The sequence below is a fragment of the Brachyhypopomus gauderio genome, chromosome 14, assembly GCF_052324685.1.
Source record: "Brachyhypopomus gauderio isolate BG-103 chromosome 14, BGAUD_0.2, whole genome shotgun sequence".
NCBI classification, from domain to species: Eukaryota; Metazoa; Chordata; class Actinopteri; order Gymnotiformes; family Hypopomidae; genus Brachyhypopomus; species Brachyhypopomus gauderio.
The window spans coordinates 19,680,406-19,692,888 of record NC_135224.1 but is presented as its reverse complement, the minus strand read 5'-3'; the positions used below and the strand labels follow the sequence as shown (position 1 = coordinate 19,692,888).

The 12,483-nt window shown below is 43.6% G+C and overlaps 1 protein-coding gene across 1 annotated transcript; it reads left to right on the top strand.

Annotated features, from left to right (window-relative positions):
* The first annotated feature begins 3,750 nt into the window (after window positions 1-3,750).
* kiss1ra (KISS1 receptor a) lies at window positions 3,751-10,624 on the top strand. The gene is made up of 5 exons (XM_076972564.1): window positions 3,751-4,280; window positions 5,412-5,536; window positions 7,571-7,706; window positions 8,009-8,247; window positions 9,091-10,624. Exons 1-5 carry the CDS (start codon window positions 4,067-4,069, stop codon window positions 9,463-9,465), a joined length of 1,089 nt encoding a protein of 362 aa, XP_076828679.1. The 5' UTR covers window positions 3,751-4,066; the 3' UTR covers window positions 9,466-10,624.
* The last annotated feature ends 1,859 nt before the right edge of the window (window positions 10,625-12,483 follow it).

The following is a 12,483-nucleotide window of genomic DNA, read 5'->3' as shown; positions in this document are numbered from 1 at the left end:
CAGGATGACACCAATGACACAAGCAACAGGATGACACTAATGACATGAGCAACAGGATGACACCAATGACACAAGCAACAGGATGACACTAATGACATGAGCAACAGGATGACACCAATGACACAAGCAACAGGATGACACTGATGACAGAAGCAACAGGATGACACCAATGACATGAGCAACAGGATGACACCAAAGACATGAGCAACAGGATCACACCAAAGACACCAATTGTGCAGCTCGGCCTGCCTGAGCTGTCCCTCCTCAGTACATATCCTGCGGTGGAGAGAAGAGTCTCCTTGAGATCCACTTAACACAACAAGCTCATTCAATCTTCAAAACAAATTTTTGTGCCTTCACCTGGCTTCCTGCTTAAAACTCACATATACTCCCCTTACTTGAAATTTACATAGCTTGTGTAAAGTTCAAGTGAAATCCATCATAGACACAGACCTGAAATTCTTTGAGGATTTCCACGATCATCTCAAATTTCAAGGGTCATAAAAGCGGAGCTGTTTGACTTAATGCATAATGTTGTCGGCATGCAGATCGTTGTCACAGCATTTGGTAAAGAATCTGATGGTGACAAAATGGCAGTTACAGAGAGTACCGTTACGCTGAGAAAGCAGCACTGAGTGGTCATTAATCGAGCAGAACTCCATACTGGGACACTGGGACACTTCTGAAATCAGCTGTCTTTCCCCCAGTAGTATTACCTGCTAGAGTATTAAAATGTTAATTAGGCCCTGGCGTTACCGTTAGGTCCTGCTTCCGTTCATGCAAATTAATTCATGGGAAAACGCAGGAGGATAAACCACTACACTCGTAAATATTGTGTTTTATTTATTTATAAGATTCCCTTGAGCGTATAAAATGTCAAGCATATGTGAGGAAAAACACAAAGCACAGAAGCTTAGGGAAGCCTGTCTCAGTACTTTCACAAGCAAACAGTGTGTTACTTATAAACAAAATACAGTGTATTGTTTATAAAGAATAAAGAATACCATTTTTATTCAGTATCTAATTGAAGCTTTATGTGAAACACAGTCCTAATGTGCCTGTGATCACCTGGAGACTGTACAGCCCACCCATGCTGGAAATGTAATGTCATTTGAAATTGTAGCTGTTATATAAGCGAGGCACGCAGAGGTCAGTCTGTTATATAAGAGAGGCACGCAGAGGTCAGTGTAGGAGATTATCTACGGCTGTCCTGGTGAGACAGTAGAGTGCAAAGGTCACAGTCCTGTTCTCATTACCACAATGGAAGAGGGCAAACAAAATGGCAATTTTTAACACATTACTCAAATGTATTATAATGCAGAGAAACATCTGCATAAACCACTGGGTTACCCGGCATTTACCAGGTGTTCTTATCTGTTCTTATCTGATGCAATCATTTTAGAGAGAGAGAGAGGCATGTTAGTGTGAGGGGCAGCAGTGTTATTGACTGTACCAACCGTATCATGGATAACAACCTTATCATGGGTAACAACTGTGTCGTGGGTAACACTAACAACTGCGTAGTGCACAACAACATAATGTGTATGTCCAGTTGTGCATGCTTGTATTTAATGCAACAGAATACAACAAACCAACATGTTTCCATATGTTCATACATATTTACAGCAGTAATGTGCTGAAGAATAGAACAGTCCTTTGGAGCAATCCCAGTTCTGTTTCTGATGAACTCTAGGAGGTCAGTCCTGACCTGTTCTGACCTGTCCTTCCTGCCTGTGAAAGTAGTCTTTCACTGCTAAAACGTGTCAGGAGGAGGGCCAGGCACACCCGTCACACCCAGCGCTGACAGGTGAATACGAATGTGGGCTTCACACCATCCACTGCCCTTCAGAACTCACCACAATAGCCAGCAAACTTCTGAAAGCACTGTGCTCAATCAACCATATGAATATACTCGAGTGGTTTAGTCCCAATTAAGACTGAACAGTTGTTGGTTTGATTCAAAAGCCATTTTGCTCCAGGCAGTTTGACAGGATCGAATAATAAAATCTCTTGACTTTTTTTGCTGGTGCTTGTACATATGCCATTGTTCCTGTGAGATCTTATCAGTCAGAAAGAATAAATCAGCAGTGTGATGGTAATGTGGAAGAAACATGCGCAGAAGCAGGCATCCGGGTGGAGGTGCGCATTCAGCTCAGAGCGCTAGCTCAGCTCACCTGCTCAGAGCGCTAGCGCAGCTCACCTGCTCCCTTTAAAGTGCATTTTCAACCATGTTCTCAAATTCATGAACATGGTTGTCTTGGAAACTGTACAACTAAATCAATTATAAAAATGATTCAATAAGAAGTGCAAAACTGAGATTGTTGATTAGTTGTATAATTAATAGTGGTGGGCCATTAACGCAGATAACGCCGTTAACGGCCCACCACTAATAATTAACGAACAAATTATTAATTACACTGAGGGTCCTGACCTGAGGGTCCTGAATTCTGAAATCCTCAGTTCAGAAAAAATATTTTTGTAAAGAAATATGATTTCATAAATTATATACAACAGTGAATTCAATGAATTCAGCAAACGTAGCTGGGGGGGGTTGTCTGTAGTTGTCACGGTACGGCGGGCCCCCTACTGGTCGCCCCCGTCTACAGCGGCAGCTTGTCCTGTGGATGTGGTGTTGTGTTCGTTCCCTCAGGTGGGCGGAGCCCGCGATCTGTCTCACCTGAGGGTCGTTTGTTCGTCTATATATGTCTTGTCTTTGTACCAGTTGACTGCTGGCTATTATATCCTTAATTCGGATCAGTTGACGGGTTTTGGTTTGCGCACTTTACATATTAAACCATCTTTTTTCCCTGAGACTCGGCGTGATCGCTTCCATTTATTTTCGCTCACCCTGCCCGTCACAGTAGTCATCTTCAGAGAAATGGACACTGTAGAGCCAGCTTGTCAGGAATGCTCAATTGGCATATAGTAATGCTAAAAAGTAAAAACTAAAATAAACATGTCACCAAACCCTATACTAAAACTTGCTTCATATTGGGAAGTTTAATATCTTAAACCCAATATTGATTTTACAGCAAAAATGAAACTTCTAGTGGAGGACATTGAATAGTCACTCACAGTCATTAGGTCAGAATTAATTTGTTTTCATTAGATTATTAACTTGCATGGCAGAAGGTATTGATAATTACTGAACGATTCTCTAGGAGACGTTTTGATGGGGGCTAAATGGAGCGTGTGGTCACCCCTCCCTTGCAGCGCCTGAGAGACATCGCTGTCTCATCCAGGGGACTCTCAGACATTATTACAAGCTCGTTCTCAAAGACCTTGGGTACAAACATCTTAAGTGCAGATCAACTTAAGGCTGGGGTTGGGTTTGGCTGGGGTGGGTAGTACTACACTGAGAACACACATCTCTTCAGAAAGACTGAATATATTGCAAGTGAATTGCTAATGGGGTAACTCTGCATGGCTGTGAAGATGTAATTAGATGTAATCATTTGTAGTGATAACAAGCAATCCTATAAAACTATTTTTGTCATTACACACAAACATTCTGCATGGTTTTTCAAATGTATAATACATGTATGTGTATCACATGTATATGTAATGTAATCTCTTTCTTTCTCTCGATCTCTCTGTTCCTCTCTGTCTCTCTCACTCATTCACTCTGTCTCCCTCAGTCTCTCTCCCTCTAGCTCTTTCTCTCAATCTCTACATCTCGCAATCTCTCCCCTCCCTCCCTCCCTCCCTCCCTCTCTCTCTCTTTCTGTGAATCTCTCTGGATATGAAAGACAAAGCCCAAAACTGTTGCTAGGAGACCCTGCATCATTTCGGTACTCTCCAGTCATACTGATGCCCACGTGTGCATGGGCTGGGTATAAAGACGATGGGAGCGTGTCTTGGAGTGGACATAACTGTGAAGGTTCTTTAAGCACAGGAGACGAGAGCAGCCGGCTCACATTTATTAGAGAAGAGTTCCTCCCAAGGCATCATCCACCTGCAAAACAAACTCAGAACTCCTGTTCCCAAACTGGATGCAGGAATCCTTAAGGGAAGAACTCTGTGAAGCACCTTTTACATACGCTCAGAACGCAGAACTGAAACCAAAATGTTTCCCAGTGACGTGGGGAACACTTCTGAGCTTCTGCTGAACAACTCCTCTGAGGAGATGGAGGATGAGGAGCACCCCTTCCTCACGGACGCCTGGCTGGTTCCTCTGTTCTTCTCTCTCATCATGCTGGTAGGACTCGTTGGGAACTCTCTGGTCATCTATGTCATCTCCAAGCACAGACAGATGAGGACGGCAACCAACTTCTACATCGGTGAATTTGCAAAACCGTCTGTGTCCACATTTTTTGTATCTGATATTTTGTATCTGTGTATCTTGTATAATTGCATGACTTTACCACGGAATGATAAACTTGATGCTAACTATTTAATTACTGCAAATTACTGCAAGGCAACAATTTTCTGGTCATTTCTAAAGACTTTAAGATTCTTTAGAAGATTGATGGGTAAAACAAATGCAAATAGGATGTAAATATGTATCCTCATTCACAAGATCTTTCTCTTATACGTTGTTATGTGTGCAGTGTTTCAGACACGTATGTTTATCAAAACCATGTAGTTCTCTCTGCATGGTATAAACCAGTTAATAAATAAACAGAGTTCTACTTTATTTTACTAGCTGCTTATATATATTCATCATCAAAGCATTACAGTTATTATTTATTCACTGGATTACAGTAATGGATTGCTACTGGAATTGTGAATGTGTCCATCATTCTAATAGAGATCTAATAAATGATTTTGTGTATGACATACAGACATCCAGTGTAAAGACCGAACTCATATTTTAGGCATGTGGCATGTATTTCATCTCTCATTCTCGCTCACTCACACACACACACACACACACACACACACACACGCACAGTGAATTTCTCTCTCTCTTTCTCTCTCTCTCGCTTCCTTATACACACACACACACACACACACACACACACACACACACACACACTCAAACACACACTCAATCAATTTCTCTCTCTCGCTCCCTTACTCACACACACACTCACACACACACACACACTCACACACACACACAAAACCAACCACAGGTGCACAGACACACAAACCTTTTTTAAACAGTAAATGCATCAAATTTGTCCATTAGGGGCTAATTACAGTAACACATTCAAAACTGTTACAACCATACACATCCACAGTATGGCTAAACCCTGAAGGTACAGACAACACTTTAACTATAGTAGACTATACATTACTGTTTCTTGTGAACTTCAGTGTCCTGGGCCACACAAAAACACTCTCGCTGTCCGGTGTCTCACTGTCCGTGCCGGAGTGGACATGAGATCCCAGAGGAGTGTGTCCCTGGGCTGCTGATGTGTGTGTGTGTGCTGAGCCTGTGTGTTAAATGTCCCTGTTTTGTACAGCAAACCTGGCTGCCACAGACATCATCTTCCTGGTATGCTGTGTGCCCTTCACAGCCTCCCTGTACCCGCTGCCCGGCTGGGTCTTTGGCAACTTCATGTGCAAATTTGTTGCATTTCTACAGCAGGTATGTGTGTGTATGTGTGTATGTGTGTGTGTGTGGGGGGAGGGGGGGGACACACACGATGTACTGTGATTAGGGTAACCTGACGAAGGAGTTTCTGTGCTTTAAACCAGCTCCTGACTCCACTACTCTGGGACCACAAATGGATTTCTCCCCCGATGGCAAATTGCAAGATAATGACTGCTTTCAGAGCAGAATTAGCACAATGAGCAGTTTAATGACCATGCCGATAACAAGTGCATCCACGGTCATTCTGAACGACCTCCGACCCCTTCTCCAGCACCCTCGCAAAGACTCAGCGGTTCAAATGTTGACCTGAGACTGGCTTAAGAGGATGAGGGAGAGGCACAGACTGTCTGAGAGGGCGGGGTGAGACTGTCTGAGAGGGCGGGGTGAGACTGTCTGAGAGGGTGGGGTGAGACTGTCTGAGAGGGCGGGGTGAGACTGTCTGAGAGGGCGGGCTGAGACTGTCTGAGAGGGCGGACTGAGACTGTCTGAGAGGGTGCCTTTATGCTCGGGTCTTGTAGAGGGTGGGGCTGTAATCATACGGTTTGTATAATTTGAGGTAGTTGTGATTTAAGGGAGTTGTGATTTGAGGTAGTTGTGATTTGAGGTAGTTGTGATCTGAGGGAGTTGTGATTTAAGGGAGTTGTGATTTGAGGTAGTTGTGATTTGAGGTAGTTGTGATTTGAGGTAGTTGTGATCTGAGGGAGTTGTGATTTGAGGGAGTTGTGATTCACATGTCTATGGTTGTCGACACCATGACTCAGTGTTTAGTCAGTGTTTGCAGTTTTAGAGGAAGATGGCAAAAGACCAAACAGAATGAGATTTAACACCAGCCTATAAAGAAACCTGAAGACAAAAAAAATATTTAATATAGAACTATACCATTTAATATAGAAGATATATTACTCCCAGATTGTTTGTTATTGGACATTTTGAGCGATGGTGAGGCACTGAAGCTCTCTCTTCTGGATCAAGAGGATGGAGCAGAAAACCCCCGAGGGTGACATTCATTCTACAGCATGCTGTGCACACACACACACACACACACACACACACACACACACACACACACACACACACACACACACATATACAAACACACACACACACACACACACACACAAATACATAGACACACACACTCTCTCTCTCTCTCTCTCTCTCTCTCTCTCTCACACACACTCACACACACACACATATATATATATACAAACACACACACACAGACACTTGCACAAGCACACACACACAGAAAGATAGCCACTTGTACACACACACACAAACAGAGCCGCTTGCGCACACACACACACACACACACACATAAGACTGCAGACTCGAACTAATACTACACAGGGCTTGGAGGCCCCACATGCAGTGAGGAGTGTTCACATATACTCAAACATCCTCAGAGTCTTCAGAATAAGGCTTCTCTAAACATTAAGCACACATAACCAAACATCATCGTTATCCTGCTGGAAGTAGCCATCAAACGATGGGTTCACTGTGGTTATAAAGGAATGAACATGGTCAGCAACAATACTCATGTAGGCAGCAGATTGTCTTGGCCATGTTTACATGCCTAAATGAGTTGCTGCCATGTGATTGTCTGATTCGCCATTTGTGTTATTGAGCAGTTGGACAGGTGCACCTAATAAAGTGGCCGGTGAGTGTATATCACAGAACCAAGAATGTCTTGGAGAATGTCTTTCAAGCCCTGAACTCTGACTCTCGGACTGGACTTTCAGTCACAGCTTTTATAATGTCAAACCCAAAGCCTTTAAGCCAGTAGCTGCTGTTATAATTAGGAGCAGCTAATCACGGTTCCTCCATTCAGTAATAATAATAAAGCAGCCAGCTATGTTCTTCCTCCGTGGCGGTACTGTGTGGACGGTCCCTCGATGCCTGAAGGGTTCATGGCAGGCTTCCTCCTTCACTGGACGTCTGTCTCTCCTGAGTCATTCCTGAGTGTTCTGTAATGGCCTTCAAAGTCATTCCTGATCAAAGGCAACATGGCCGTCTGACTGTTGACAGGTGACGGTTCAGGCCACCTGCATCACGCTGACTGCCATGAGTGCTGACCGTTGCTACGTGACAGTGTACCCCCTGAAATCACTACGACATCGCACCCCCCGTGTCGCCATGATTGTGAGTGTCTGCATCTGGATCGGTGAGTCACGCCTCAGCACGCTCATCTGGGATGATTCATTCGTTTTTTTTACGTAATAAATCACACCAATCCTCCTTTAATGGTGGCATGATATTTTACAGGATACAGAAATGTAAATGTTTCGAAAGAAAGTAAAAAAAAAAAATTGACATTGACTGCAGTTAAAATGACATCTACTTATGTAATTCTAAGCAGTTTGTCAAATAAAAGACGTGTCCTGCACCTGCAGGGTTTGTCATGTCATGATGTGTCAAATCCTGCCGTTCTGATCCATTCTCAACGCTCTTCTCTCTCCGTTGCAGGATCCTTCATTCTGTCCCTGCCCATCTTCCTGTACCAGAGACTGGAGGACGGGTACTGGTACGGTCCGCGTCAGTATTGCATGGAGCGCTTCCCTTCCAGGGCACACGAGCGTGCCTTCATCCTCTACCAGTTCATCGCCGTCTACCTGCTGCCCGTCCTCACCATCTCCTTCTGCTACTCTTTCATGCTGAAGAAGGTGGGCCAGCCGAGTGTGGAGCCCGTGGACAATAACCAGCAGGCGAGTGAACTGGAGGCTCCTTCACGCGAGGTTTCTGCTGCTCCTCCTGTGCTGGCGGAGTCTGTGCACGTACTACCTGAAAACACAATCAGATCCATCAGGGTCATGGTGCTTTCTTCCTGTTCTTCAAAAAACCATGTCAAACTAGTGGAGTCAAGACCAGTTTTAACCAAAGACATTAACCAAAGGCCCTAACCAAAGGTATTAACCAAAGGTCTTAACCAAAGGTATTAACCAAAGGTCTTAGCCAAAGATATTAACCAAAGATATTAACCAAAGATCTTAACCAAAGTTCTTAACCAAACTTCTTTACCAATGGTCTTTACCAAAATTCTTAACCAAAGGTATTAAACAAAGGTCTTAACCAAAGGTCTTTACCAAAGGTATTAACCAAATGTCTTTACCAAAGGTCTTAACAAAAGGACTTAACCAAAGGTCTTAAACAAAGTTCTTATCCAAAGGTCTCTACCAAAGGTATTAACCAAATGTCTTTACCAAAGGTCTTAACCAAAGGACTTAACCAAAGGTATTAACCAAATGTCTTTACCAAAGGTATTAACCAAATGTCTTTACCAAAGGTCTTTACCAAAGGTCTTAACCAAATGACTTAACCAAAGGTCTTAACCAAATGACTTAACCAAAGGTCTTTACCAAAGGTATTAACCAAAGGTCTTAAATAAAGGTTTTAACCAAAGAATATAACTAAAGAACTTTAACAAATGTCTTAACCAAAGAACTTAACCAAAGGTCTTTACCAAAGGTCTTAACTGCCTGTACCATCCTGAGATCAGAGCTCTTTTCTTGTAGACAGATTCATCTGACCTGGGTGTGTTCTGTCCGCAGGTGCACCTGCTCTCTGAGAGGACCATCTCCATCAGGACCAAGATCTCCAGGATGGTGGTGGTCATTGTTGTGCTCTTCACCATCTGCTGGGGCCCCATTCAGATCTTCATCCTGTTCCAGTCCTTCTACCCAGGCTTCAAGGTCAACTATGCCACATACAAGATCAAGACTTGGGCTAACTGCATGTCTTACGCCAACTCCTCCATCAACCCCATAGTGTACGGATTCATGGGGGCCAGCTTTAGAAAGTCCTTCAGGAAGACCTTTCCCTTTCTCTTCAGGCATGCCGTGCGGGACAGCAGTGTGGCATCCCGCACGGCCAATGCCGAGATCAAGTTTGTCGCCACAGAGGAGAGCAACACAGAGAGGAAGTGAACAGGAGGCGGAGCCATAGGGCGGGACCAAAAGATGGACACGTTTGTCTGCAAATGGCCAAGATGCAGGCGCTTCATAGTTCAAGCACTGGCACAATCAGCCCTGACTCAAGATAAGCAGGAGAGCGGTGTGGTTCTGTGTGATTCCCCTTGGCTCACTGTAGGACAAGACACTTCATGCCATTAAAACGTCACACACTGTAAGGTGAGCACAGGAGGAGACTAGAAAAAGAAGTGAAGGAGTATGAATATGCAGGAACCTGCTGGAGAAAACACTGACTGAACACACACACACACACATTAACACACACCAACACACACACACACACACACACACACACACACACACATTAACACACCAACGCACACACACACACACACACACACATGCACACATACACACACACCAACACACACACACACGCATTAACACACACCAACACACTCACACACACACACACACACACACACACACACACATTAACACACACCAACACACACACGGCATTGTTGACAATTCCTGCACACTGCCAGAGAGGCATTACTTTGATAGCCAGGATCAGCATGCTTATCTCTTACCCATAAGCCCCTGCATATGCCACTGACAGGGCATGGTCTGGGCACTTAGCTAACGAGGCTGCAAGGATGCTGATGGCTGTACAGGCTGCGGTGACCTGCTGGAACAGTTTCTTCAGGTTTCTCAGAGACGGGTCCACAGTGTTCGTGTGTTACAGTTGGCTCATGTGAAATAACTGTTGTCTTTATAATAATTAAATGTGCTTCAGAGTTATAAAAAGAAAACCAGTATTTAGCACAAACTCTTACACTTTCCATAGATTCTGTAGAGTCTTAAATGAGTCTCTAACTATTTTGTTTGATCCTTAACACTATTACCACCTATAAAAATGACATAAAGGTGCCATAAAAATATTAACATAGCGTAACACTTTGCATAGCGTAGTTACAGATGTAGCACAACTGTGATGAGCATATGCTTTAAGGTTCATACGCATTAAGTGTTACATCCACAGAAAGGACAGGGTTTCAGTCTTTCTTTTCTTATAAATGTAGTATTGTGTATTATTTAGCATAATGTTTTATGAGTGAAATATCAATTTGTCATTCAGCAATTTTAAAATCTTCAAATAAAAAAAAAATTCAGCAAGGGTCCAGCTTTAGACCACAATCATGTTTTAAAACAAACCGGTCTGCTTGGTTTTTCACAGTATTGAAAGGAGTTTTTTTTACTTCTAACATTTATAGCTCTCAGTACAAAGACCAGGCAGCACAGACATAAAGACCTTTGGCATGGAAGATGAAAGCCGTCGATACTCTGCGGTCGAAATGGAGAAAACTGTCCTACTACTGATTATAGAGAATAGACCTAAGCAGTGAAACGCTGTCTTCCTGTCTCAGTGGCACCATGTAAAGGACCTGCTTTTGCTATCAGGCCTCTCTGATGGACATACCAGCAGGCCAATTATGCAGATCAATATTTTCCACTTAGTATGTTGTGAGCATCTGTGAAGATGTGGCGTGTGTGGTTGTGGCCTGGCTATGTGTGCTGGTGGACAGATGTCTGTGAAACATGACAGAAATGTGGACAACTCACCCCAACACCCATTCATTACCCACAATGCCCTGCTCATTGTCACCTACCATTGCTCATGGGGTCACGTGTCCATATTCTGCTTGGACTACTGTTGGAAAGGCGGGTCTGTGTAGCCCTAACCATTACCCACGTAGACCAAACAGCCATAACCATCAGCCACAACCCTCAGCGACGAAGTGTGCGTCATACAAGATGAGATATCTGACACTTAGGGGGTGTGTCCACAGGTATGCAGCTGCAAAAACCCACCCAGTTTATGTGGAGGTGAAGGGCTGCAAAAAACCATGTCAAACTAGTGGAGTCAAGACCAGTTTTAACCAAAGACATTAACCAAAGGCCCTAACCAAAGGTATTAACCAAAGGTCTTAGCCAAAGATATTAACCAAAGATATTAACCAAAGGTCTTAACCAAAGGTCTTAACCAAAGGTCTTAACCAAAGATATTAAACAAAGTTCTTTACCAATGGTCTTTACCAAAGTTCTTTACCAATGGTCTTTACCAAAGTTCTTAACCAAAGGTATTAAACAAAGGTCTTTACCAAAGGTCTTTACCAAAGGTATTAACCAAATGTCTTTACCAAAGGTCTTAACAAAAGGACTTAACCAAAGGTCTTAAACAAAGGTATTAAACAAAGTTCTTATCCAAAGGTGTAACGATCTGCGCGGGGCAGAACAGGGAGGCGGACACAAGCGCTGAGGAGAGCGAGATTTATTACAGGAAATTCCATAGGCAGAGTTGTAGTCACGGGCATGGGTCATAACGGGGTGGCAATCCTGACATGAAATGTACACAGGCATGAACACGGACAAAGAAAACAACAAGGCAGACTGACTACGGAAGGACAGGCAAAATACACGGGTGACGGGTAACACAAGGCGCAAACACGGCAGTACTCACGAAGAACGAGATCAGACAACTCACAGGCATAACAAAAAGACCGACAACTAGACCTGGGAGACACAGGGACTAATATACACAGGACTAAACTAGGGACAGGTGATGACAATGACACAGGGGCGTGGTAACAAACAAGGAATCCATCAAAACCAACGAGCAGGGCGGGACAAACAGGCAGGGAACACGGACATGAGGGAACCCAGAGTGACAGCTACGAGAGGGGGCGTTGCCCTACGTGACAAAAGGTCTCTACCAAAGGTATTAACCAAATGTCTTTACCAAAGGTCTTAACCAAGGGACTTAACCAAAGGTATTAACCAAAGGTCTTTACCAAAGGTATTAACCAAAGGTCTTAAATAAAGGTTTTAACCAAAGAATATAACTAAAGAACTTTAACAAATGTCTTAACCAAAGAACTTAACCAAAGGTCTTTACTAAAGGTCTTAACTGCCTGCACTATCCTGAGATCAGAGCTCCACTAGAACTAGTGGAATCAAGCGCGGCTCCAC

Bases quoted from the DNA above. Each gene is read 5' to 3' on its own strand.
- kiss1ra (XM_076972564.1), top strand. From the start codon at position 4,067: ATGTTTCCCAGTGACGTGGGGAACACTTCTGAGCTTCTGCTGAACAAC. The intron at 4,281-5,411 runs GTGAATTTGCAA...TGTTTTGTACAG, and splicing joins GGCAACCAACTTCTACATCG to CAAACCTGGCTGCCACAGAC. The intron at 5,537-7,570 runs GTATGTGTGTGT...GACTGTTGACAG, and splicing joins TTGTTGCATTTCTACAGCAG to GTGACGGTTCAGGCCACCTG.